This window comes from Astatotilapia calliptera, chromosome 15 (genome assembly GCF_964374335.1).
Source record: "Astatotilapia calliptera chromosome 15, fAstCal68.1, whole genome shotgun sequence".
Lineage (NCBI taxonomy): Eukaryota > Metazoa > Chordata > Actinopteri > Cichliformes > Cichlidae > Astatotilapia > Astatotilapia calliptera.
This window is the reverse complement of record NC_137436.1, coordinates 2,314,195-2,342,006: the sequence shown is the minus strand read 5'-3', so window position 1 is coordinate 2,342,006 and position 27,812 is coordinate 2,314,195. Positions and strand designations below refer to the sequence as shown.

The window sequence follows — 27,812 nt, the reverse complement described above, 5'->3', positions numbered from 1 at the left end:
CATCCACGGCGACACGTTCATTATACATTCACTTTGGCACCGTTTCACTGCTGTCCGTGCTGCTGTGCTTGAGAATGCTTAGAAAACAAAGTCAGCAATGCCGGTAATTTGCTGTCTGCAGTAAATTTGTTTTCATCTGGAAAATGGTCAGGTAATGGCAGCAGGGGCGTGTGCCACATCCCCCCCGATAGTGAAAATGCATTCCCAGAGTGTTCAAACTAAAATGGGGTCAGCAGTGTTTTTCCAAAGATGCCGTATGCTACACTTTACAATAAACAAACGATATCTGTGAGCTCATGATGTAATTCAGGATGTTATACTTCTCTGAAGGTGATGCTGCTGCTAATCAGACACAGCTTTGCATGATCCACAGTTCAAAACATCTTTTTTGGACTCATGAATAATGATCTGCTGCCTCAATCAAGCTGTTTTAGCTGCCTTTGAGCCCTTCCTTGTGATTGGCTGCCCCTTACAAACCAAAGGTTTGAACAGGAGGTGAGTTATCTGCTCTCAGCGACATCATCCAGAGTCACGAGCACAAAAACACTGTGTGTGATGTACGCTGACCTCGTGTTTGGAATCTTCTCATCAAGTACAGCAGCGCTTCCATTTTCCTGAAATGTCAATAAAGCTCATCTTATCTCATCTAAACAGCAGAAGGCAAAGAAAGGTATATAATAAGCCACTTTTAAAGTTTTCCCATAGAAACAACAGAAACAATACATTCATCCAACTAATACGTAACGTCTGAGTATATTTAAAGTGATCTGATGTTCCTCAGTGCCACAGCTGTACGTTAATCTCGCATTAACGTACAGCATCGGCTCATTTTCCAGTCAATCCCATAGACATCATCATAGCTGTAAGAACCCACTGGCACTAAACTTCCGTCTTCATGCTCAGCTGAAAATAGTACCCAGCGACGTCCTCCCGTCTGACTAATGTTTGCTAAAACTAAAGTCTACAGCTGTTTACAGAACTTACCTAACAGTTTTAAAGGTTAAGCTCGTCATTAGAATGAAATGGGCTCTGGCGCTCAGTGTCACGGGTCTGAGGAGTCAGAAAGCAGCCAGGAGTTTTAGATTTGTGTCCAAACTGCAAACAAAACGTGTCCTGTGACTATTCCTCAGCACAGCTGTATATCCTCAACTATAATTACAGCTTTAAACAGTTTTATCATCATTAATAATGGCATCCATACACCACGGAGACCCATTTCAGCAGTTTGCAGTGGCTATTATGAGAAGAGACAGTAAATTTTGTTTCCAACTCAAACAGCGAAATGAGATTAAAAAAAGATGCATGACGCAGAGAGCACAGAGCTGCCACTCTGCGTGGAAGCATCAGTGTAAGAGGCTTTCTCGTCCACCGTGCAACATGACTTAACCTACACCACCAATCCAAAGTATCAGGCCTGCGCACAATTTCATGACGGACCTCCTCAGATGCGGTAAATGCTTTAACCCCGGCTTTTTTAAACCCTGATTAACCCGCTGCGACACAAGGATCCATCTTTACTTACACAGAGATAATCAGGAGGATTAATAATATACCAGAGGACTAGTGCAGCACGGACCAGATACATGTCTGAACACTAATTCAGACACTGAGTAAAGCTGGAGATATGATGTCTGCAGCTCACGAGCACAAAGTTTAATGCAGAGTAAAGAGAGCTGAGGGGGGGAAAAGGAGTGGAAAAATACAAGAAGGCGAATATTCTTTTGAAAAAGGGTCCTCGAGACGGACAATTTCAGCACTCGTCAAAAGCCCTTTGGCAACAAAAAGACAAAGCGGCACAGTTGGGAATGAACATTACACGTTGGCCGGACAACAGGTAATTTTTTTTGTCAGGACGTAGAAAAACCGAGCGGTGTAATGCGCCGAAATGTCGTCTACAGGTGTTACGAATTCCCTTTTCCTCCACGGCTGACAAAGCTGTTCCCCACGTGCTTTCGATTGAGCAGAGTTCTGCTCTTCCCGTGCTGTCGTCATTCCTTCATTTCAGTTTTGGTTTTTCGTTGTTTGAATCGGTGATTACGTTTGTGTTTCGTCAATAATACAACAAAGCAGACTCTAGAAGACCCGAATCTGTTGTTTCAAGGCTCTAAAAAGCTGCTACGGCCGATTTCACGAGTTCTCCCCCTCCAACTCAAAAACACAGCACATATAAACTCTGACAGGACAAGAGACACAAACTGGACTGAGCCCAAGCGAAGCGATTCCCAGAGTGCTTGTGATATGCTGTCACTGAGCAATTAATTAGAGCGAGATCACCGGGGTTTTGGTTCCTCCATGGCTTGTCACGGTACCTGTGGAAAACCTCTCCCAAACTTCCCAAGCAGCAGTCTTCCAGATGTTTACAGTGCGTCCCAAAGGCTGCACTGGAGAAGGGCAATGAGGTCACAAGGCTCATGACTTGTGAATCACAATGACAGAAGCAAACTTGTTACAGAACAATAACACATAGACAAAGGCAGAGATGCATTTAATGACCGCTGTCTTTTTTGGCTAAAGGCAGCAATTACATCGTGCCTTTTACGGTGGACTTTGAGTCATGTTTTCCTTGTTTTTAGCTCATTTTTTGGCCTCCACTGACTCCAGAGCAGAAATATCTGGTATATTAGCTGCTAAATGCGACACTAGCTGCAATTTGTTCCACTGGCTGTTATTGAGAAGGTAAAGAAAGCAAGGGGAGAAGTCGGAGAAGCCCTACCAAGCCCAACCTCACAATCCAAGATGGCAGCAGTAAAAGTAAACAGAAGTAAAATTGTAGATCTTCTGCCCCGTACATCACTGCTGTGTATTTGTCACCCACACACAGAGCACAGACCAACTCTATCTGTCAATATTCTACAGAGGTATTTTTAAGAGAAAAGACAAACATTGCATCTCTATCTGCATTAGAGAGGAAAACAAAGCCTGTGTTTCACTGCTCTTCTGCTCACTATGACTGGAAACATCTGATGCATAAAAGCAAAGCATTCACCTGAAAGATGCTTTAAAAAACTTCAGTCAAGGAGCCGATCCTTGTGAATTTATCCTTTTTCAGTTACAAGTTGAATTGACTTGTTTTTTTCCTGCTTGCAGTTTTTGTTCCACATATGATCTTATATGCATACCTAAAGGATCCAGGAAAATCTACCTGTAAAAGAAAAGTCTGGAAAAATCAGTACAATATGTTTGGAAATTTGGGGGTTTTCAGCGTTTAGATCGGCCGATGGTATCCACATATCCTGCACCCTTCATTTCTTTATACCAGGGTCATTTTACACCGCGGCCCACGTACAGCCTGCGGTGCAGCAGTGAAACTCCCCTTTCTGTCAGTTTCAAGACGTTACATATGTAACTGTTTTTCTACATGTTCTCCCTCTCACCTCTGGGGCAGGGGGCATTGGGGATCAACAGGTTAACTGTTTATGGCTTAATTATTTTGTGTAGTGTGAACGGCCATGAGGGAGGTTTTTATCAGTAGGAAAAGCTGTAAAACTTACAGATAAAAATCCAAAACATATGTTTGTGCTTGTTTGAGGTGAGCAGCAGATCAAACACATTCAGGCCTGTGAGACTCATTCAGACACTGAGCCATGGCTCTGTGCTACATGCACACATTTCTGCATCTCTAGCATTCAAAGACACTTTCTATATAGTTTATTTTTATGTAATATTTAATCTGAGCTGTAAATGTATGCTTCCACGCTTCAATGATTTTAAAGTCTGGGTCCTTAGGAGGTCGATCCATGACTGATAGCTGTATGTTTGTCTATCCAGATGTGGTTTTTGTGCATTAACAGGCATCACTGTCGTTCTGAAAAATGAAGCCAATCTGAGGTTTTCCAGATGGTATTTCACAGAGGATCAAAATTTAATTGTAATCTTGTGTATCGATAATTCAGTGACTCAGATGATGTCAAAGCCTCCACCGTGTCTTACAGAGGGATGTAAACTCTTACTGTTGCACCGCCTCCTCTGAACATACTGACAATCTGAACCAATCTACAGGCAGTATTTTAGGCCTGACACTTATCGTTTATGTCATGACCATTTTCTTTGTAACTTTGGCTACGTTCACTCTGCAGGTCTTGATGCTCAATTCCGATTTTTTGTTCAAATCCGATTTTTTTGTCTGCTCGTTCACACTACAAATAAAATGCGACAGCAAACGCGCTCTAGTGTGAACGCTCAAAGCGGCGCATGCGCAAAAGAAGACGTCACACACAACGCGCTCTGTTTAGACCCAGAGCAACAGTATGTTTGACTGATGGCCTTAATATAAAGACTTCGGACTTCATGTTTCCCAATTTTTGCTTTAAGTTATTTTGTTATTTACATAATAATGTAGATAACCTAATAATGATCCTTATTGCTGTTTTAGAGGAGCGCTGCTTCAAAGGATAGCTGCAGATTTCTGTCAGAATCTGCAGATTATACAGAACAAATAAAATGTTCACATTTCTCCAACGTTGTCTTCCCAACAGTTTCACTGACATCTACACGGGATGGCCAGGAAGCGTTCGCGATGTCTTCTCCGGCGCTGATAATTGGTGTCTGTCTTGTGTCGGTGACGTAAAAGACGGATTTAATGCGACTTGACCATCAAACAGCAGTCGCTTTCTGAAACATCAGATATGTATCGGATTCAGCACCACATACGAAAGTGGCCCAGATCGGATTTGAAAATATCGGATTTGTGCCGTTCACACTGTCATAGCATGATCAGATATGGATCGCATAGGGTCAAAAAAATCGGATTTGATGCGCTTTCGCCTGCAGTGTGAACGTAGCCTTTGTCATTAGATCCATTAGTCGAGCAGAGCGACTCCATTCTTTACAATACTCGTGTAGATCATCACAGCTGATGTAGTGAGAAGTCAAACAGCAGCTGGAAAGTTCATGAACATAAACCTTTTTATTTTCTACTTTCAATACAACTAACATACAGTATGTATGCACACAGATATCTTCTCTTTGGATGAAACGAGATATTTTTACTCCATTACAAGTGTTGCTCGTCCTTTAAGGACCTTTCACCTTTCTTTGATCCCACTGTGACAGGATTTTATGGCTCAAACTGTCGTCATAAATGTTTTGTACTTGTAAATTAAATGCATAGTTGTGAACTGAGTTTTGTGACCTTGTAAACCAAAATATCTGAAAATTTAATGTTTGTGCATCTATAGATGAGAATTTGTGTGTTTGTAAGAAATATTTACACAAGTTACAATTTTTTTTGATAAGATCTGGTTACAGATACCAGCAAGAAACTTGTGTAAAACTCTGCGCTGAACTTCCCTGGCTGTGTGTGGGTTTCAACTTACGAGTACAAATTTTGACCCAATTTTTCTTCCTTTCAGCTGATTGGTCAATGTTATGTCAATCACAAATGTAACAATCCAATCAGAGAACAGAAGGGTTTGGCTGTGGGTGGGGTGCTTTACTGAGCTCCAGGTCCTGGAAGGGTAATACAGTTATGACCAAAATTTGAGCCTATTGGATGCTTAAATTGGCAAAACTGAGAAGGAAAAATATTTAGGTCACAGTGGCTTACACGACCAAAGTCTGGGAAAGTCAGTGGTTTTTATCAATTTTGACTGAGACTTAATTAAATGTTTTCATGTCCTGGTGACCAATGAAATGAGAGTGGCACAAGATAGATAAGGCATCAAAACAACCTATCTTCAAACAAGTTGTTTGAAGATAGCTGAGTTGTGAGATCAACTGTGAGAAGGACTCAGACAGCACCCTCAGTATCAGCCCTGGCTTACTAACACTGCACTCTAGAAAATGCAACACAATCATATCTGTGCTTTCCCCCCAAAATCCAGCAGTGGTAGTTTTGTGACTGCAACAAAGTCCCGACAAATGAACATCAAAAACCACCTTAAACTAACAGATTTTCCTGTGCTCACTTCAAACACTCTTCATAATGCTTCGAGTGCTGAAACATAAAGGCATCAAGGACGCCTCTCATCTGAACGGGGCAAGGTTAAGTTAGAAGGTGACACACTTAAGTGCAACACCGAGAGACTTCGCAGCGAGTTTCAGATTACAAACCTGCCCATTCTCTCCGCTGTGATTTCATAAGAGGCTTTCAGAGATATATCGCTGACTGTGTGTGTGTGTGTGTGTGTGTGTGTGTGTGTGTGTGTGTGCTGTTACAACACTCATCCACAAGTCTGAGGGCAACAACACTTGTCATTCAGCACAGTGAAGAATCCTGTTTGTAAACAAAGCCATGGCAACCGTGGTACTCTCTCACGCTCTCTCTCACAAGTTTGCACTCCCACACGCAAAACTGACACACACACACACACACAGGGAGCAGTAAGCTTATTCTAAACTAGTCCCCATCTTGTCATCTGCCTGGATATGACCCAGAAATACAGCCACTGGAACAAATAGGCCACTGTCATATTAATCTCCACCTCTGTAAATTGATGGAAATATAATTTGGTGTGTTCAAAGCAAGCCGTGTCTGCACGCTTTGCCCATCTCTCTCTCTCTCTGCCTGGACAACGATAACTTGACCTCCCCTACACCAAACCCCCCTCACCCCCACCCCAACAGTACGTAACACATAATGACGCCCCGCAAATAGAAAAAAAAGAGCGAAAAATATCTTACACCCTGTAATTGCACACTCAACTGAAAAAGACTTAAACAGGTAAAGGAAAAAGCAAAGCCGGGAGGGAACAAAAAGCTGTATTCACATGCAGATATTCTCACTGAAAAGCTTTGAATGGCAGAGTCTGACTAAAAATGACAGAGATTCTGTAATTGCAGCTTCAGATAAAGCACAGCACTTGGCAGGTAGAGTAAGAGTCTGCAGAGATGTGCCCTCATTTCCACACCGGCACAGCGCATATGTGTGTGTGAGGCTTTTTAAGCATTCATGCATGCTTGTGAGTGTGTGCGCACTTGTTTGTGTGTCAGACATGCCCTGTGTGTGTGTGTGAGCGAGAGAACGAAATAGGTTTGAAGGGTTAATTAGTGTGCTGTCTTAAACTGTGTGCAGTGACAGGAAGACAAGACAAGCTGTCCTTGCCAAACTCACCTCTGCACACGCTGCTCTACACACACACACACACACACACACACACACACACACACACACACACACACACACACACACACACACACAGGCACATATGTGCATATAACACTAGATGAGGACGTATACTCTTTCTCCCCCACTGAACACCTCAGTGCCCATTTCAGGCTAATGTGCACGCACACACACACACACACACACACACACACACACACACACACACACACACACACACACACACACACACACACAGTTGCCTAAGTCAGTAAAGCCAAATCAGTTTTCCCGTTGCTACAGCAACAGCATACTTTTATATCAACTGCAACCTTGTTACTATGGAGATATGTATACAAGAGAAACTCTGTGCCGTTGTAGTCAAGGGCCAGATGACAGCATAGCGTGAGGGCGTGTGCACAAACTCACACACCATCCTTCATCCATTTTGTTCTCTCTTTCTTTTACACACACACACACACACACACACACACACACACACACACACACACACACACACACACACACACACACACAAGCTCAGTCAGAAGAAAGAGTTCAGATTCACACGCTGGTCAAGGAGAGCACAGAGAGCTCTCATATCCCCCCAGTATGATCGCAATCAGCTAAACACGCAAAGCTAGCATTGATCCTCACTGTTTGTGCCCAACCTTCCCCGCCCACCCCCGACACCCTCGGGCGAGATGAAATCTAAAGTCTGTTGGCATCTGTGTTATTAAATCCTCCAGTGTTAATTTAGCGCTAATTGAGTGAGGGATTCATTCCCCGTTTACCCCGAGTCTTTAATGGAGCAAAATCGGGATGAGAACGCCGGTATAAAAGACTGTATCAAGTCTTAAATCAAAAGCGAAATGCTGTTCCCACTGGGGAAGCACATATCATCGGAGTGAAAGAGAACTATGAAAGCAGAGATCATCAACTATTGATAAGGCCGAATCTGGTACAGCTGTAGACAAAATACAGAATATGTTTGACTTCAAGTTGGATATGCCTGCAAACTCGCTGATAACTGTCTGGCTGTGAAATAAGCTATAACCACACATGAGAGAGCGAATAATGGGCCTGTGTTTACCATCTGGCTACAGTGATGCTGTACATCACAGGTATATACGATATAGATTAGGAAAAGAATCAGCAGTAAGGATGAATCAGTTCTCCAAATCCATAATCCATGTTTGAGGGCACAGTTTCGATTCATAACTCGTTTTTTTTATTTTTATTCATGAAATGGAAAGGCATGATAGCTGGATCACGAATAATCTATATCCAGCTCTTCACTACTACAGCTTTCACTAGACTAGCATGTTATTCCACATGCAATCAGTGCATGCATACACACCATCGTGGCTCTGCCTTATCAAGTCTAACCTGCCAGCTACCATCTCGAATGTTTTACAGGACTTTGGAGTGCTGTAATTCTGCATCGAAAACACTAGTTGGCAGTGTTGAGCCTTTTCATGTGCATAAATCAATGCTTTCTATGGTGCTTGCTGAGCTGAGCAAATCATGTTCGAGCTATTGAGCAAAGATTAATTGCACAAAATGAGCATCAAAAAAGTACTGCGTGCATTTCCAAAGACAGCACAGGCAGCATCTGTATTTCTGGGAGTTTCTTTCTCAAAGTGCAAAATTTAGGAAGGAGAACATTTAAATCAAGCGGATGCACAATTTACTGCTAACTGTCCCGACAGTCCCATTTGTTCTCCCAAAGTACAGCACCGGCAGTCAAACTGGGAAACAAATAATCCTCGTGATAATCTTGTGTAATTTTGTGCATGCATGTGGAAACAAAGAGATGATTCAAGGAAAATTGTGAGCAGTTTTGTATCAGATTTGATTGGCAATTCAGTTTTTAAGTCACTGAAATCATGCAAATTCATCATCTGATGAAGTCAATGACTCAACAATAAACCTCGTTTTCCAAACGACCTTGGAAGGAGCGATTATGCAACATTCGTCAGAGTAATGTTGAAGTTCTTTACCTGGCTGCGATCTTTATCCACCTTCTTGAAGCACTTGTTGAGCGACAGGTTGTGGCGCACTGAGTTCTTCCAGCCTGTGGGGGCGCTTGCAAAGTAAGGGAAGTGCTCCAGAATCCAGCCGTAGATATCCTTCACCGGCAGCCGCTTGTTTGGCGCATCCTCGATGGCCATGAAAATCAGGCAGCTGAAGGAGTACGGAGGTTTTCGGTTGGCCCCCGCCGTCAAGTCGTACGCTGAGTGCGCGTCACCGAGCAGGGGGTCGTCTGGGGAGGGAGACGAGGAGGAGGGCGAGCGAGGGTGCTGGCCATCGGGGTCCTGCAGAGGGGAGACGCTACGAAGCCCAGAATGGCTGAAGCTGTTGAGGAGGTCCGTGCTCTCGTGGAGCCAGGAGAGGCTGGTGAGCTCTTCGTCTTCGGCCTTGGAGAAGGAGGCGGACAGGGAAAGGGAGAGGTCAGCCGCCTCGGCTTCAGACGCCGCCGTGGCGGCGTCACCTTGCCGGTACAGTGGGCTCATGCCCTGTGAGGCACTAGCTCCACTACTGGGGCTCTGGGCCTTCTTACTGGGGGGCATGGTGGGTCCCATCCAGCCCAGGGCTCGCTCCTGTAGGCAGCAGAAAAGAGGGGTTTTGGGGGGGGAGCAGGAGAGAAAAGAAACAACATTAGCTGATGAAACTGTTGGTTCATTCATTTTTGTTAAAGGCCAAAGGGTGGAGGCGCGTAACAAGATTTTGACCACATTCCCAATTAGGCTGCGTTAGATCTGAAGGAGAAAGTATACATCATCATTTCTCTCCTGGGCTTTCTATCCACTTCTGACTGAAACAGCAAATTTAGTGCTTCATCGGTTGAGGAAATCCTGCCTTGTACAACTACCCTCTAATTACTAGCGTAACAGCAAAGTATTGACATTACATGGGGTTGCTGTCATAACATATGAGTACTGTTAAAGGTCTTATAGTTGTGGGGTCGCAGAATCGCTGGTGATTTAACATCTCTCCAGCAGGAGAAAATGTAATTGTCAAACGTGCTGCGACAAATGAGTGCAGAAGAAGAAAAAACCCTTTATCTGGTGGATTTGAAACATTAGAAATGGAGTCCGACGGTCAGACTTAGTTCCACAGCAGGATGTGATAGGGATGCGATGGGAAAATTTGCAAAGAAAAGAGCAAAACAAATTACAGCGTGAGTTCAAATCTATCCCTATTCTAATCAGACCGTTATTCTGCTAACATAAGAGCGATGCTGTGCTCGTTACACGCAGGCAGAGCGCCGTAATTGAAGGGGAACGGGTCTGAGTATCACACCACAATCAGAAGGCTCGCAACCGGGCCTTTGATTGTCCTCTAGCACAGACAGCTGTGGGAAGGACCCAGGCAGCGGCTACAGCAAAAATGTAATCTGCTCCGCTCGCTCTCAACACGTTTCAGAGACGAGACACACATGCCTGCTCACACACACACACACACACACACACACACACACACACACACACACACACACACACACACACACACACACACACACGTGAAAATGCAAATCTAAATCTAATCTGCACAGGTCCGGATGAACATGCAAACACGAGCAGGGGTTCTAAAAGGTTGTGAATGTAAAAGCAGATGAACACACACACACACACACACACACACACACACACACACACACACACACACCATTAGGACTGGGGGATTAAGTGGAGATACGTTCTGGGCGGCCCCCGTGTGGTGCGATCGCTCTCTAATCCAAGGTGATCATCAGCCGATCTGTCCCCTCACTCTGGATGATTGACTGACAGCTGTCACCCGTGGCGAGTTGTTGCACGGTGACAACTGTCAGCTCGCTACAGCTTTGGCCCGCTGCGTCGCCATGGCAACAGAGCAAAACAACTCATCTCCTTTTCTCCTCTGCCGCGTCTCCCTCCCATCTCGCCCTTTTCTCACTTTTCTCCCAGCGCAGATAACTCTCTTTAACGGTGCCGACGGGCTGCAGCGGAAGGACGGCGCTAAATATAGAACAGTGATGTATAGCGCTTGCTCCACGTATAGCCGGCCAGCCTACAGTCACCTCGCCGCTCCATCTAACGGTCTCCATGGGCGCAGGAACACGCTCGGCGAAGCTTTGATCTCGTTTCTCTCTTCTCTCTCTCGTCCCTCTTTTCCAGTCCTCGCGCTATTTGACAGCACGCGCGCTCATTCAACAAGCTGTACCTGTCTGAAGGTACAGTGTTGCTGCACCAATATTGACATTGAGCATAATGAATTCAAATTGCCCCGGTGACGATAGCTGAGAATAGTGAGAGCACAATCAAAGGGATGGGCGAGGTGGGAAGAGTGCTTGACAGGCTTTTCAAGGTGTGCGTGTGTGTGTGCGTATTTATGCGTGTGTTTGACAGGCTTGTCACGGTGCATGTGTGTGTTTGTCTTGAGAAGGAAGAAAGGGCATCGGAGTGACATTGTTCCTAGTAGGAGTCCACCGGAATGCATAGATGGCTCAGATGCTCTCTTTCTCTCTGTCTCCTCTTCCTCCTCCTTGTTATGTTGCCATAGCGGCAAGGGGGCCATGAAACATTACGGCTGACAGTAAAGTCATCTCATTTTACTGTTGCTATGACAACAAACTCCTCACTGTTGGTTGGGGCCATCGCGAGCTGCCGCCCAAGCCTCGTGCCTGAGTGTGCATGTGTGTGTATGAGGGGATGCATGTGTGTGTGTGTGTGTGTGCTAGCATGTCTCCCATGGGCTCTCATAAAGCTTAACACACTTGCTTGGCTCTAAACAAACTTTCATGCAACTTCTACTGCGAAGCCCTCAGGACCAACTGCTAAAGGACAAAGGCAGCTATCGCTCAAGTTCAGGCTAAATAACGCTTGCTGTGAGTGTGCGCGCGCGCACGTGCTAGAAGCATCCTCACATTTGTTTGACAGATGGGACTGTGCTATTCTCTCTGTCTTCTTCATTCGCTGGATCTCCTTTGTGTTTGCATGCTTTGTTTTGATTTGTGTTCGTCTCTGTTTGGCATGTCCACATTTGGCTTAGCGTGCGCATGTGTTTTTTTTCTGCGTTTGTCTACGTGTGTGTGTGTGTGTGTGCACGTGCGCATTGGACTGTAAGTACACTGTCTGACTAGTTGTCTAGTGCATTCTTCATGCAAGTGTCTGTGCATACCAATACAATTACAAGCAGCTGAGCTCTGTACAGTGTGCCTGTTCTCACTGTTCCTCTGCACCCTGATAATATAAACTCTAAAAGACACCATTCAATAAGAATGAAAACTCCATCCAAAAGGAAAGTGATGGGCTGTGCACTCGCAAATGTTATGCTGCCATGAATTCAGAATCCACGGGACTCAGGTAAGAACTATGGATGTTTGGATAGGGTATCCTGACCCGGAAAGCTTGACAGGGTATCCGTGGAAATTGGCCAATCTATGATGTAACTCAACTGTTTAGGTCATCAACTCAGCTCATTCCTGTGGAAGCTCAAGCTTCAAGTTAGGTATGTCAACAATTTGACTTAATATTTTGAAATTCTGATTTCTTTTGCATCAGCTCTGCCAGTCAGGACGCTCCATGAAGGATGCCCTTTTCCCAGAAGCAGATGACGCATATGCACGAGCACTCGAATAGTGACAGGATCAGTGAGCTACCAATGTGAACAAACTGGCACCACGTTCTTCAGCTTTGAATGCCTTCTAGTGAACGATAACATAGCATGAAGGTTTGGAATGTGGATGCCTTTAGCTTTCTGCTTCCGGGTAACAAGGAAATGATGTAACTTCACAAAGCTTCCTAATTGGCAGAGCTAACTCGAAATTAGTTATTTTCTCAAAATGGCATTTTTTTTCATATATATTTGAAATATTACAGTATCCCATACTCTTGTATGGAAAAACATAAGTGGGATTCAGACTGTTAATTTTGTAAAGTAGTGAACACACCTGAAGCTTCATTCCTTTGAAAAAAAGAACCAAGCAAAAGGCTAACTGTGAGCTGTGTTTAGGAGCAATTATGTTTTCTTTTGAAAGGGCCTTGCTTTCCTAAGTCAGTGTGTGTGACACAGTTCCTGCTGCATGTTTCCAGCTCAACGGATCCTCGGCTTTCGAGGTGTGCAAGATTTAAAATAAAACGTTTTTTTAAATCAATCCGGCGTTTCTTCATGTCACAAGTGTAAAAAAAAAAAAAAAACAGGAAGGAAACGATCAGAATGCTATTTTAGGTTCAAGAGCTAATAGTGGATCAATTAACTTGATTTAACAGAATGAACAGATTTAAAAAAGGAAGGAAAATTGAAGATTTCAAGGAGCTGAACTGAGAGCTAAGACCATTAAGACCTTAGACGGAAACAGAGAGCATCATTGCTCTGAAAACTGTCAGCGACCTTGATGTACCCCTGCTGACCTCTGACCTGGCAGTCTCTGTAGCTGAAGGCAGAGGGGACCGGTGTTTACATGGAGGGGAGAAGGTTAACAAACGCCTGCAAGAGTGGACAGGCTGTACGCTAATTCATGCGCTCTAATTGACGGTGTAATCATCTCGCGCTGCATTCATGCTCTTGCAGACACTTGTCTAAATCACATGCCACTTTTACGTAATCCTCAGAAGATCTCCGTTCCCCGTTGGCAGCTTTTTCTGTCTTACTTGCAGTCGTTCACAGCGCCGAAAGCCAGAGGAAACATTTCAATAATATCCTTCATTTCGCCGTCTTGTTGTGGAGTCTGCTGTGATATTAGCCAAACTGACTTTCAGCAAAATCCCCAAGTCATCAAATTACAAAAAAAAAAACCCACATCAATGCACAAACTAGAAAGTGCATTTTCTGAAGAAACTGCAGTGTGAATGCTTGAATCTGAATGTATGGACTGAAATGAATTAATTGCTGAATTTTGAGTTAAAAATTTTGAATGAGATAAAAAACAAAACAAAAAAAAAACCCGAATTTAACCTGAAAACAAAGGTGCTGAACTGCTAAAAGCTGAAGGTTACACAGAAGAAGAAGTTGGAAAAAAACTGAAAATGTTTTAAATGTAAATTAGAAAACCCTAAGAAATGAGAAAAGAACATTTAGAGTCAGAAAACATCTGAATGAATATTAAAAGGTCATATTCTTTGAATCACTGAATGACTAAAATGTGATCCCTCCACTTTGATCCACACAGTTTAAAAAGTTTAAATGCCTGAGCTTTCAAAGATACGGTGTTGGAAAGAGAACAATAATGGCGACAATTTGAGGGTAAAATGATGGCTGTAACACTGTGGACACAGCAGCAGTTGAAAGAGAAGTGCTTAAGATGAATCTTGGTACAGTGGCAGGCAGAGCTCGTTAAGCAGGCAGGTGTGAGCCTGGTTGCTATAGTGACCGCACCCAATGGCTCCATACACACGTACACAGACATGCGCCTCACTTTTGCTGCTTAAAATGAACAGAAAAGTCAGGCCGAAACAAATCGTTCCCAAATGAAAAGTAAAAGTCGTATTGACAAAATTCTTTCACCGTGAGCGACAGCAGCTTCTAGTCTACTGAATTCTCAGTTTTCATGCCTGTGGAGTTTATTATATGGACGTGGTGACAGTGGAAAGACACCATGCTCTTCTGATTTTCAAACGAACCTTCTGAGACATTTTAACATTAGAGTCTATGGAAGAGTTGGAGGGAGGAGGCTGTGCATTGGTGACATTTATGAAAGAACCATAACTCCTAGTACAATAGTAAACACATTGGATGAAAGAGGACAGCCATGGCTACGTTTTGAGGGTAAAATCATACCTGTAGAGCAAACGCTGCGGACACAGCAGCAGTTTTAAAAAAGATTTTAAGATTATTTTTTTTGCTCCTCTCACTCTAGCAGTTGAGCTGCCTCACTCTAGCCCCAACATTCCGTCCCATACACACCCATTATAAACTCTGAAACGGGTGAAAAAACATCATGAAACTTAAACTGGAACTGAAGAAAAAGTATAATAGATATTGAAAAGATAAATACAAGTTGAATAGTTGAATGTCTTGTCTTCGTTTTAAAGTTTGAATGGTGGCTCTATGTGAACGTATGTTGAAGTAGTAAGAGTTTAAAAATGAGTAAGTTGAATGAGAATTTGAAGGGTCTCCCCATTGAAATACATGGGAAATTTTTGTTGAATAAAGTTGAATAAAATTAAAAATATAAATGTTAAAAATGAGAAAAATACAAGCAACAGTGTCCAAAAGAATAGGAATCTAATGGTGTTTGAATGGTTTTTCTAAGTTGAACGGTTTTGAAGGAGTAGGCTTTCAAAAAACGTACGGAATAGATAATAATAAAATAGAACTAGAAAGTGCATTTTCTGAAGAAACTGCAGTGTGAATGCTTGAATCTGAATGTATGCACTGAAATGAATTAATTACTGAATTCTAAGTTAAAAATGTTGAATGAGATAAAAAAAAAAAAAACCCAAATTTAACCTGAAAATAAAAGTGCTGAACTGCTAAAAGCTGAAGGTTACACAGAAGAAGAAGTTGGAAAAAAGCTGAAAATGTTTTAATTGTAAATTAGAAAAACCTAAGAAATGAGAAAAGAACATTTAGAGTCAGAAAACATCTGAAAGAATATTAAAAGGTCATATTCTTTGAATCACTGAATGACTAAAATGTGATCCCTCCACTTGGATCCACACAGTTTAAAAAGTTTACATCTCTGAGCTTTGAAAGACAAGATGTTGGAAAGAGAACAACGATGGCGACGTTTTGAGGGTAAAATGATGGCTGTAACACTGTGGAGACAGCAGCAGTTGAAAGAGAAGTGTTTAAGATGAATCTTGGCAGAGTGAGAGAGAGAGCTCGTTAAGCAGGCAGGTGTGAGCCTGGTTGCTATAGTGACTGCACCCAAGGGCTCCATACACACGTACACAGACATGCGCCTCACTTTTGCTGCTTAAAATGAACAGAAAAGTCAGGCCGAAACAAATCGCTCCCAAATGAAAAGTAAAAGTCGTATTGACAAAATTCTTTCACCGTGAGCGACAGCAATGTCTAGTCTACCTAATTCTCAGTTTTCATGCCTGTGGAGCTTATTATATGGACGTGGTGACAGTGTAAAGACACCATGCTCTTCTGATTTTCAAACGAACCTTCTGAGCCATTTTAACATTAGAGTCTATGGAAGAGTTGGAGGGAGGAGGCTGTGCATTGGTGACATTTATGAAAGAACCATAACACCTAGGACAATAGTAAACACATTGGATGAAAGAGGACAGCCATGGCTACGTTTTGAGGGTAAAATCATACCTGTAGAGCAAACGCTGCGGACACAGCAGCAGTTTTAAAAAATATTTTAAGATTAATTTTTTCGCTCCTCTCACTCTAGCAGTTGAGCTGTCTCACTCTAGCCCCAACATTCCGTCCCATACACACCCATTATAAACTCTGAAACGGGTGAAAAAACATCATGAAACTTAAACTGGAACTGAAGAAAAAGTATAATAGATATTGAAAAGATAAATACAAGTTGAATAGTTGAATGTCTTGTCTTCGTTTTAAAGTTTGAATGGTGGCTCTATGTCAATGTATGTGGAAGTAGTAAGAGTTTAAAAATGAGTAAGTTGAATGAGAATTTGAAGGGTCTCCCCATTGAAATACATGGGAAATTTTTGTTGAATAAAGTTGAATAAAATTAAAAATATAAATGTTAAAAATGAGAAAAATAGAAGCAGTCATGTCCAAAATAATAGGAATCTAACGATGTTTGAATGGTTTTTCTAAGTTGAACGGTTTTGAAGGAGTAGGCTTTCAAAAAACGTACGGAAAAATAATAAAATATAATAATAAAGATTAGAAGAACAATACTGTGAATGCTTTTCAAGCATTCACACTAATAATAAAGATTAGAAGAACAATACTGTGAATGCTTTTCAAGCATTCACACTAATAATAAAATAAAAGCCAGATAGGCTGGAGACATGCTGTCAGCAGCTCATTTAGCTCTGCTCTGGGCCTCAGTGGATCAAGCGACTCTTACAACTTTGTCAGTTTGATGGTGGCTTGTGACACAAACTGTATGTCGTATGTCATATCTTCCCGTTCCCCCCTCTCCTTGTCAGTCTTTACTATACAGCCCAATAAAGCAGGTGCCACGAAAATAATCCCCCCCACCTCAGAATGGAGTAGTAATAGTAGTGCAGCAGATAGCAGCAGAGAATAGAATAGTGGCTGGTAGGAGTTATTACTTTGCAGAGGGGTGAGCTGAACCTTGTGGCTCCTCTGGCCACAGTGATAAAGCGGAGAGTCAGATGCACCGAGGCAAAACTAATCTGGAGTTTTGATGACAAAAGGACGACCTTTATCCCTCCTACACATATACCGGATGGATGGAAGGGGAGAGGAAGACCAACAGAGAGAAGGAGAAATTGAGAACTCTCTCAGAGACTGGGAAATAATAACTTCTGCTACATATGTGTCAACAAAGGTTGTAGGAACCCTTGTGATGTCCTCAATTTTCAACCCATGAAATCATTCCCCCGTCCACCGTCTACATTTCCTGCTTTTCCCTGGTGACAAATATCAGGGCTTCTGACTGCTTTAAGGAAGCGGAGCAGGGCCGATCACATCCTATAAGGTCTCACTGTGTTCTTCTTTTATGTCATCCACGACAGCAAAGAGCTACGGGATGAAGGTCAGGGGTCAGGAGGCGTCCTGAGGGACGCCTCCTGACCCCTCTGTGCTGGCGGCTGCTCTCAGCTGCCTGGCAGCTAAAGCTGTTGCAAACACATGTGCATATGAACGTGTTACAACTTGATGCCTGTTCTTATTTTTACATCTGTTGGCTATTTTCTTTGCTTGCATTTTACCTCAATCAAAATATAGTAAATGTACATTAACTGACCCGCTCTTTGAATATTTAAGGTTCTTCTATTACAGGTTACATAGTCAATCATAGACCGTTTGTTTGTTTTTGCATTTATTGTGTATGTTTATTGTTTAAATGGAGAAAATACACTCATGTTATTGCACTGAAAATATAAAAACTATTCCACATCCTGTTTTTCATGAATATTGATTTGTGTACGTGAATGTAGGCAGCCTGTATAAAGTTTAGTTTGATGTATATAAGGGGGTGGGTCCTGACAAGTGCTAACATTTACACCATCATGAGTTATGTCTGCATTTAGTTTTGTACTTTGTTTCTATTTATTGATCTTATTTATAGACTGTGGTCAGCAGCCGGCTGTCACAGTCACCTGTGGTTTGCAGGGACGATGCTGACTTGCCTGCAACCACACCTTCAAAATAAAGGTTGTGCCTTAACAACTGAAACAAATGCACTTCAAAGGGACAACTTTTAGTTTTGAGGTGAAAGTTTCTGATTTTCACTTCACTTTTAACCGTTTCCGAACCGTTCGGCGAGTAAACAGTCCACAGAGAAGTCAGACCGCCTTCTATGCAAACTATAGTCAACTGCAGAAATCTACTAAAGAAATAACAAGGGGTTTTGCAACCATATTTTACCAAGTGAGTGCCAGCTACCTCAAGCAGCCACCTGAAAACCAGTCAGGAAATACAACCTAATGACTGGTATGTCTTGATGCATGCTCAATCATAAGCCTCTTTTCCACTAGTACCAACTCGACTCCACTACACTTGGTTTTGGTCCATTACAACTGATTATGTGTGTGGCATTGTCATAGCAACGCAGCCAAAAGTCCCATGACACCATTTGTATATAACACAAGTACAACACAACAATGGAGGCCGTCTATCTGCTGCTCAGTCTGAGGGGACCACAGTGTTTATTTTTGTGTAGCCATTTCTCTCGCTGCCACATTTCAAAAGTGGCAGTTTTGATTTTCCTGAAGAAGTTTTTGTGCTCTCATGACTCATCGAGTGACGCCATCGACTGGCCAATCAGCTCCCTTGGAATTGTGAACGAGCAGCTACTAAAACAAGCACCTGGTACCGAGTAGGTCTTCAGGTAGATATTTCACTGAAACACTGTGACCTGCTGTTGGAGCTGCAGAGAAAGAACAAGGGAATTCAGATGGATGTCGTGGAATCTTTATTACTGTTAGTTAAGCTATTGAACAACTGAACAATCAACACTGTCGACTCTAAAATGTCAGCTGCTTAACTACGAGGAATAAATGCATGATTTGGGTGAAAAGTGAAAATTAAACCTCTTTGGGGTTCAGACAGTTGTTCAGAAAACTCAAGTGAGTGCAAAATATTACCTTGAGCTGTTTGTTCCAACTACTTACTGCCAAAAGCACAAAATCAAAGCTATAATTAATAAGGCATAAGAAACTTAACAAAGAAAGGTCAGGACCCTTGTGTTGCAATGCACGCTTAATATTGCAGAGCCTGCTCTGCCAGAGGATTAAACATTATCCCCACTGTCTATTGGCAAAGCAACTAAGCAGATAATAAGCACATAATATACAGTATATTTAGGGGAACTGAGCCCCAGAACTTTCAAGTTGAAAAATGAAAACATAAAACGCATCAATTCACAGGGTCACTGGTTCTGCTTTAAGAGCAGCACCAGGCTGCTTTACTCAAGGAAGCTGAGAACGGACATGTGTAATGCACGGTGTGAAAAAACGAAGAAGGAAAAAAGCCAAATCAAATATTGCTAGTGAATAATTCAAGACGACGAACACACACACAGCCTCCATCCTCCAAAGTAGGCTAACCAACAAAGCAAACAGACATTTGCATCAGGCAAACACAGAGTAAGTTTGGGATGATTCATCAGCAGCCAGCGATCATGGAGTCACGCTTACCCCCCCCCCCAACCTCTCTCTCTGCGGATGGCGAACAATCAGAGTCAGAAACACACACACACACACACACACACGCACACACACACACACACACACACACACACGCACACACACACACGCACACACACACACACACACAAGTCACCTTCAAGCATCCACATTCGCAACCTCAGTTTGTGTGTGTGTGTGTGTGTGTGTGTGTGTGTGTGCAGCCTGGAGGTCCCTGGTGGACTGCAGGGCTAGACTGTGTGTGCAGAACTGCCTGTGACAGTCAGGTCAAGCTTAAAAAAAGCCCAGGCCCAAGGCTTTAGACTCCTATGGTTATGGCCATGACACACCATAGGCCGACATGCAATCGCACATTTGGGCACTCTCACATGGTTACTCACTCTGCCCAGCGTTTTCTCGCACACTTTGTCCAAGTCAGTGTATTGTCCTAGCATGGCATTAGTCCCTGTATCTACAGAAGTCCTTAAAGTGTACATGCATGTATGGTTGTTTGTGACTTGTAGTCTAAAGTGCTTTGAGCGGTTAGTAAGACTAAAAATGCATTATATAAATATAAATAAGACTATCTTAGCATTAACCCACACTCCTGCTTCAGTTTAACCAAAGCAGAAAACACAGACTGTATTAGAAAGATGGCTATAACCTCAGAGTCTTAAAGTCAAGTCCATTCAAGTCTGCATCGTTTCTCACGGCCAGCGAGGGAGGGGGAATCCTCGTGATGCAATAATAAGTCTTAGAAAGAGACAGCAGCTCACTTAGTAAACAAACTCCTGATGAGTTCATGATTCCAGCTGCTAGTTTTAGGACTTAATGGGTAAAACATTATGTTTAGAGTCACACTGCGTGAGAAACCAAAAGGTGGTCCACCCAGGTCCACACCATGCTTGTTCAAGAGCCGCCTGTTCAGTCTTTCCAGTGAGTGCACGTGACTAGCATCCCTACTGATACCAGAGTGAAGAACAGACACAGCAACAGATGCAAGCTAGTTAGCTTTAGCGCCAGCTGACCAGTTCTAATCTCTCACATCACTGTGTCCAGTTTCCAAAGACAGATCCCAAACTAAAGAATCCACAAACACACTATTTATACAATCTGTATATCTAAATTCATCTGTCATTAAAAAACACGATTACATGTAACTTTAACTGCTAAATAACATCATTTACACGTTTTAGTATCTGAGTGAAACAAGCAAAGAAAATTCTTCACATGAACAGGTTTTAAAAGCTGAATATTTATGTTTGTAACATTAGCTTTCTGTCCAGCTTGATGCTAAGCTACGCTAATTACCTCAGCGCTCCAGAGCCACACACACAGACCTCACAGTGTTATTATTGTTTGGATTTAAGATAAAACAAGAGCTCATTTATTTAAATGTAAAACTACGGTTCAATGGAGTGTACACCGAGTCGCTCTTGACCAGACCCACCAGTGCAGCTGGAAGAAAAATGTCGAAAGCAGAACCTAAAGTAAGTAGTTTAAAAGGATCCTTATACAATAACCAGATCTAATACCAAGGTCAGATCTGATAAAGATGCTATCAAACCTGAGATGACATCGGCAACAATCATAATTATAACAGTAATAAAGATAACACTATCTGACTGCTTCCACCTCTCCTTCCATCACCCAATCCCCCCACCCGCTCTCCCTCTAAGGCCTCCCTGCCTTTTCTTTCTGACAGTGAGCAGGTCCCTGTTGGCGCTCAGTGCTCTTTTATAATACTGTAGGAAAGGAGAGACAACGCGAGGGAGAGACAGACCGAGAGCAGGGGAGAGGGAGAAAGAAAGAGAAAGGGAGACTGCCAGAAACACTATACCATATCAAAGCGGCCAGAGCACAGCCAACACAGCTTTGATAGTGGGCAGAGAGGAGTGTGGGTCACAAAAGCGCAAGGAGAAAGGTTTAGCGAACGGTTTAAAGAGGGGAGCGTGATCTATCGGGATCCCCGCATTCAGGGGAGAGTGGGGTGGATGAAGCTTTGAGGTGGTGAGTGTTCTTCAGTCGGCTGTCCTGCAGTCAAAAAAAAGGGAAAAAAGGAAGAAGAAGCAGGGCTCCCTCTCTGTGTCTGTCTGTCTCTCTCCCCTCTGGCTTTTCCACTTATCTTTAACAAACAGCAGCTCAGGCGCTCAGCCACTGGTCGACAGTTTGTCCCGACAACAAAAAACCATGGCAACAAGCGCTGGAAGAGCCTGTCCGGTTCCAAAGGTTTGCCCTCTTTGGCTTCCCCAGCTCTCCAGCTTTGGCCACAGACTGGAATCAATAACAAAACAGCTCAAAGAGGCTGAGAGAAGTTTGCGATCGAGAAACCGCACCGCCTTGTGTTTAGACGAGAAAGTAAAGCAGTTTAGTAGATCACCCTTATCCCAGAGGTGGAAAGAAATTGCGTTCCGGTTGCGTGAAAAGAAAGTGGAATTTGAAAGATAGTGAAACGGGAAGGACGAGGGGGTGAGGCAGCAGTTTGTCAGTAACCTATGCGGTCCTCTCCTGCCTTTGCTGACGATACTTCCACGGCTTCTGCTGATGATACAACTCTGCTTACATCCTTCACTCCTCCCTCCCACTCCTACAAGCTGTTTTTAACGCCACACAAGATACCTTATGTCAACTGAAACGTGTTCCGAATGCTGACAAAACAAAATTCAGGCTGTTTACAAACTCGCAAACAGGCCAAAAGAGAAAAAGTGATATGAGCTATCGCTCGAACGGAGTCCCAAAAAGGCTCTTTTTCTCTGCAGGGCATCCTCCGGCACTTACAGGACTGATTTATCCCGTAGATACATTGAACACGGGCTTTATTCGCTGACAGCTTTCCAAGTATATTAATCCCGGTTATCCGAATACTTTCTTAAAGTGACAGAGCGTGGACGACCTAAAAGCTTTTTCCATGTTTGTGTACTCATGGCTTCGTCTATCGATGAAATTCAGGTAAAGTGAACTGACATCAAGTTTTTAATGCACTTTGACTTCTCTTTTTAAACCGATGAGTGAGCCAAGTGCCAATGAGACTACTGATACTGACTCTACAGATGTATAAAGCTTAGAAATAGTAAAAGGTTGTAACTAAGCAAGGTTATTAACGTCAACTAAACGTAAACTACAAACTAAAAGTAGACGTGAAACAATATTTAGATACCTAAATTAAAATTTAAAAAGTAGACAGACCTGTGGTATCAATTTTAAAATCCTACGTCCCTTGTTCTCCGGTTATCACATCCACAAAGTTTTCCAAAAACTTGACCTCTGAGATTCCAGCTCATCCGAGATTTTTAGCTGAGGGGTAAAAAGTATCCTTTTGAAAAAAAAAGAAAACTAACTGAAACAATTTTGTGAACGTGGCGAACAAACTAAAATTCAGTAGAAACAATCTGTTTGATAAAAATGTTACAGCTTCGTGCCTGATAACAGATGTTTTTATTCTGGATATCTGGCAGACTGTGTCACTGCTTTCTGTACCTAAATCTTGCCTCTGACTTACAGCCTGCATACAATAATAATTAAAAAGATTACAACTAACAATGAAACTAATAAAAACTAAAATAAAACATTTCCAAACATTAAAAACGGAACTGAAACAAACCCTGGAAATAGACTGAACTAAAAACAGAAAACTACAACTGCAACTAAGTGTCTAATAAGAAATGCTTCATGCTGCAAGCCTCACCTCCAGATCCTGAACCTGGTGTGTTGGTGAAGCTGGTGAAATTCAGATAACTAGGAAAAGAAAGCGCAGCTATTTTAACACACAAACTCCAGAAAATGCTGGAAGATCCAGGAATCCTATTAAGACGTGCCTTCGATGGTTTTGGAGGTGGTGCTGATTGGGTCGCGCGTGCAGGTTAAAGAGCATCTACTGCTGCACACTGGCATTCAGAGCTGCAGAGCATGTGTGTAAACGTCTGAAGCTGGTGATGCTTTGCCCATCTTAGCACAGTCACAACCTTTGCAGCTTGTTTTGCAGTCGCTTAGGCTGAATGGAAAAAAAAAACGAAGCTATTTTGGGAAGTAGGAAAAACTTGTGCAACGGAGTGAGTGGTTTTAAAAGGACAAAAGCTGAATTTGGGTCATGAGGGTTTTTAAAAAAATCTTTTTGCTGACAGAGAAAAAGTTTTTCACTTTCATGCAAACACTAGATTATATTGTTTTATATCCACACACCGTCACCCACTCCGTTACAGACCGCACTCTGTTGCTCATCGGTGCCACCACCCTTTCTTCACCCTATCCACCTGCCGTTTTTTATATAAACATTTGGGAATCCTCTCGATGTAGCAGTTAAGTCTTTTTACAGTCTCGTCATTTGTTTTTGTCGTCTCTCTCAAAACCAAATTAGGCACGAGTGCCTGTATGTGCTCGTCTCCCTCTTCATGGAACAGGCTGTGAAATTATCTGAAGCTCACTTGCTGAGTTTACACGGTTAATGAAGGTTCTTGTGGCAGACACAATAAGGAGCTGCCTTTGCTTTGTTCAGTCAAGATTTAAATAGGTTTGGCAACGAGCCCGCTGGTTTGACGATGAAGTGTTGTCTACTGGAGTGCTTATAAAGTAGTCAGTACTCGGCTAGGATTGCTTTTTTGGGGTGTGTTTTTCTGTCTGAGGCTTTGAGAGAGTGTGTGTGTGTGTGTGTGTGTGTGTGTGTGTGTGTGTGTGTGTGTGTGTGTGTGTGTGTGTGTGTGCGCGCGCAGATGCTGAGTCTTGCTTGGCCTCTCGTGATGGAGGAGGTTTTTAACCTGCGGGGCTGCCCGCTTTAAACAAAGGTGGAATAACATTTGAACAGAAGTTCGTCTTCGCGTTGACCCTTAAAGACTCCGCAGTGTTTCCACATACTAAATAAAAAAAAAAATAGGCATGACTCCCTGTTTCCACTCACCCTGCTCTGGGTTGTGTTTTCTAATCTGCAGATTCAGAGAGAGGCAGTGAAAAAGAATGAGCATGACCGCGAGTAATAAAGACAGGAGTGGACAAGGAAGAAAGAGAGAGTGGGAGTAAAAGACAGAGGGGAGTTATATCCTAGGGTCATTAGCAGCATCTCAAAGTCACCTCGTCTTTCAGCGTATGCTGTTTGACAGGCCCTGCCAACAGAATTAGGGATGAGGGATGATGCTGCTGTGATTAGATGTGTAACTCAGGGGAAAGGCAGGTCCTGATCCACGGTCACGCGCGCGAGAGAGGGAGGGAATTGTGGGTATAAGCGATGCGATAACCTGCGTTTTGAGATGCGGTCAGTTATTGACTGGATAGCCCCCAGATCCTCTATTTCAATGTACGGCGCTGATGCGAGTCAGCCCGATAAACACCGCAGGCTCCCCCCGATGAGTGAATTGAATTCCCAAATTACCAGGCTTAAGATAACATACCTGGCTAAATTGCCGCTCTTTATAAGTCTCAAATCTCTTTGTAGATATTCATCAAAGGCTGTTTCACTCCTGATGCGGAGAACACAGGAGATGGGAAATAGGAGAACAACACACAATGTGGTTCATATTAAGGCCTCTGATCTTCTATCTCGAGTCCCTCGTTTTCCACTACATTCCTTTAGCCAGGGGTGATGTGTGTGAGGGGGAGGGTGGGGGTGTGTGCTGACGTTCTCTCTGCCAGTGCAAAATATGTGATGAAGGCTCAGTGTTGGTCGGAGATTTTTACAGGAAAGTAAGGGAAACCTTGTGCTTTACCGGGCCTCTTCTTCCTCAGCACAAACTGAATTAGCCCCAGTGCAGCAACTGTAAGTCTTGACTTTCTCTGTATCGCTGCAGGAGGTATCTGAAACCCTCTCTTTTATGCTTTCAGTTCGTGAACCCAAGTCGGAAGTTTCCATCTGTCAAGTGCCAAATGAATGCCAGTGATAGTGGAGTTTGTTGAATAAACTGAGAAGGGTCCATCTGTTTGCTGCCCGACATTAACCCTGAAGACGACCGAGGTACCCACTCAGAGGCAGGCTAACACTTAAGCAGGCTCGAGGGGCTCTGCGGTTGTGCACAGGAACTGCGGAGATGTGGTAACACGATCCGGGAGGAGTGTAGCCGTGACTTTGATGGCTCATCAAATCCCAAACCTCTACACCCGTTTGCACTCTATGACGGGGCTTTGCAGAATCTTATGTGACTTTATCCCTCACCCTAAAAAATGGCTACTCGTGCTGCAATCTAATACTTGCATTCATTTCAGTAAGGACCACTGTAGTCAAAAAGAAGATTATTTTCATCTGCGGTTATATATATTTGGCTGCACGTCTCTGGTATCCAACCCCCCCCCTTTCGAGTGCAAACATGGAAAGCCTGAGAGCAGCAGCGAGACCTCAGCACAGAACAGAGCATCTATGACAGGCATTAAAGGAGGAGCTGGGGTGGGTTGCAAAGCGGGTTGAAGAGGGTAGGAACTCTAGGCAGGCAACTTAAACAGATTTGTCAACTGGATGTGTAGAGAGATATAAGGAAAGTCATCAGCTGATCAGCCTGGATTGTGCCTGAGCTGGACTGAAATATGGCCAAAGACCACCATCGAAACAGCTTTGAGCCAACTTGAGTCATTCAGCATATCAGCAGCACTTTAATAATCGCTGCACACCACTCACATTTTGCACCTCGTCATCAAATTGTTAGACTTTTACTTTGTCAGTGACCCGGCATACAGACTGATTGCACCCGACTGACAGAATGGGCTCAGTATTAAGACCTCTGACAGTGTGCTGATGACCTTATGTTCACTATAGCCTCATCCAAAGGGTTCATGTGTCTGTGCAGCTGTGTTCCTTAGCACATCTACAAGAAGCAAATGCATGCGTTATGCATCTCTACATGAAAGCATTCAAATGCTTCACAACTATTCTCTGTTTCAGCCTTGAAAAGTGAGAAAGTTACTTCATTGTGTACACAAAATGCATATGGAAATGTAATAAAGAAAAAAAGCATACTACTTCTGTAACAGTAGCAGTGATAGTTGCTGTTCGGCTCGTAAGACTGCAACTTTGAATGCTTTGGCAGAAAGGTGAGTCAAAAAGGTAATTTCAGTAATCAGTGCACCTGAGAAAAAGCACTCGGGTGTGTGGTACTACGCTTGTCAGTGCAGGCCATGCTAATAGAATACTTTAAGTGTTGAAAACTGTCCAGATAAAAAACACACCCTTAAACATGCAAAGCAAACCGGTCCAGTTCAATTCTAGTGCAAAGTGTTGGATATTTAGAAATTGGCCTATTATGCTGTCCTTTATCTTCTGTAATACATATACACTCAAATGATGAGGTTAGTATACACAAATAAACTCTGCGCCAAACGCTCAGGCTTCAGTCTGCTCTGAATGCTCTGCTTCAGGCAGCATTTTTCCACCCTTGGCTTGGATGATGTATAAGGTGCCACCAACACGTCCATCTCAGACACAAAGCTCTGGTGTCTACTCAAGCAGAACGAAAATATAATAAGTCCAATTTAACATAACTTCACATTAATATAGTTCTACTGAGCCACAGAGAAATAACAATATAACAAGATAAAGGGTGTTGCTCTCACTTTTTTCAGTAAGCAGTGTCTTTACAAAGTATTTCAGTTTGTAGCGGTCTTCAGTAAAGTGGCAGAACTCCAGATTTCTCGACTAAGAAATCCTGATGGAACTCTACACGGACATTAGACTCCAGCAGATAAAGATCAATCAGGAGGCTTTCTGGGAAATGTAGTAAAAGACTTTGTTGTGAGGGGGGGCACAACAAAGAAAAGCGAATGACAAGTGCACATTAGGAAAATGACAAAATACGTTGGACATCCCAGCCTGATGATTTACAACAGCGTGGGATGGAATTTTCCTCCGAGGCAGGGCGTTCTACGCTTTCACCGAGCAGCCAGGGAATCTCCGGCGTTCACACTCGCACACACGCATGCTCGCATTCCTGCAAGGATCCACGGATGAATACAAATTACAAAAAGGCAAAACCGTGCACATTTGGATGCATTTGCACATACGTGCACTTGTTCTCTCTTCCTCTCCTTCTTCCCCTTTCGCTCTTTTACAGCGGTTTCCTGTGCGCACT

The 27,812-nt window shown here is 43.1% G+C and overlaps 1 protein-coding gene across 1 annotated transcript in view; it reads right to left on the bottom strand.

Annotated features, from left to right (window-relative positions):
- ches1 (checkpoint suppressor 1) overlaps nucleotides 1–27,812 on the bottom strand; it is an 83,390-nt gene that overhangs the window by 23,919 nt on the left and 31,659 nt on the right. The window contains exon 2 of the mRNA XM_026143270.2: nucleotides 9,046–9,645. Coding sequence (XP_025999055.2) covers nucleotides 9,046–9,627 — 582 coding nt within the window. The 5' untranslated portion in view covers nucleotides 9,628–9,645. The remainder of the gene's footprint in view (nucleotides 1–9,045; nucleotides 9,646–27,812) is intronic.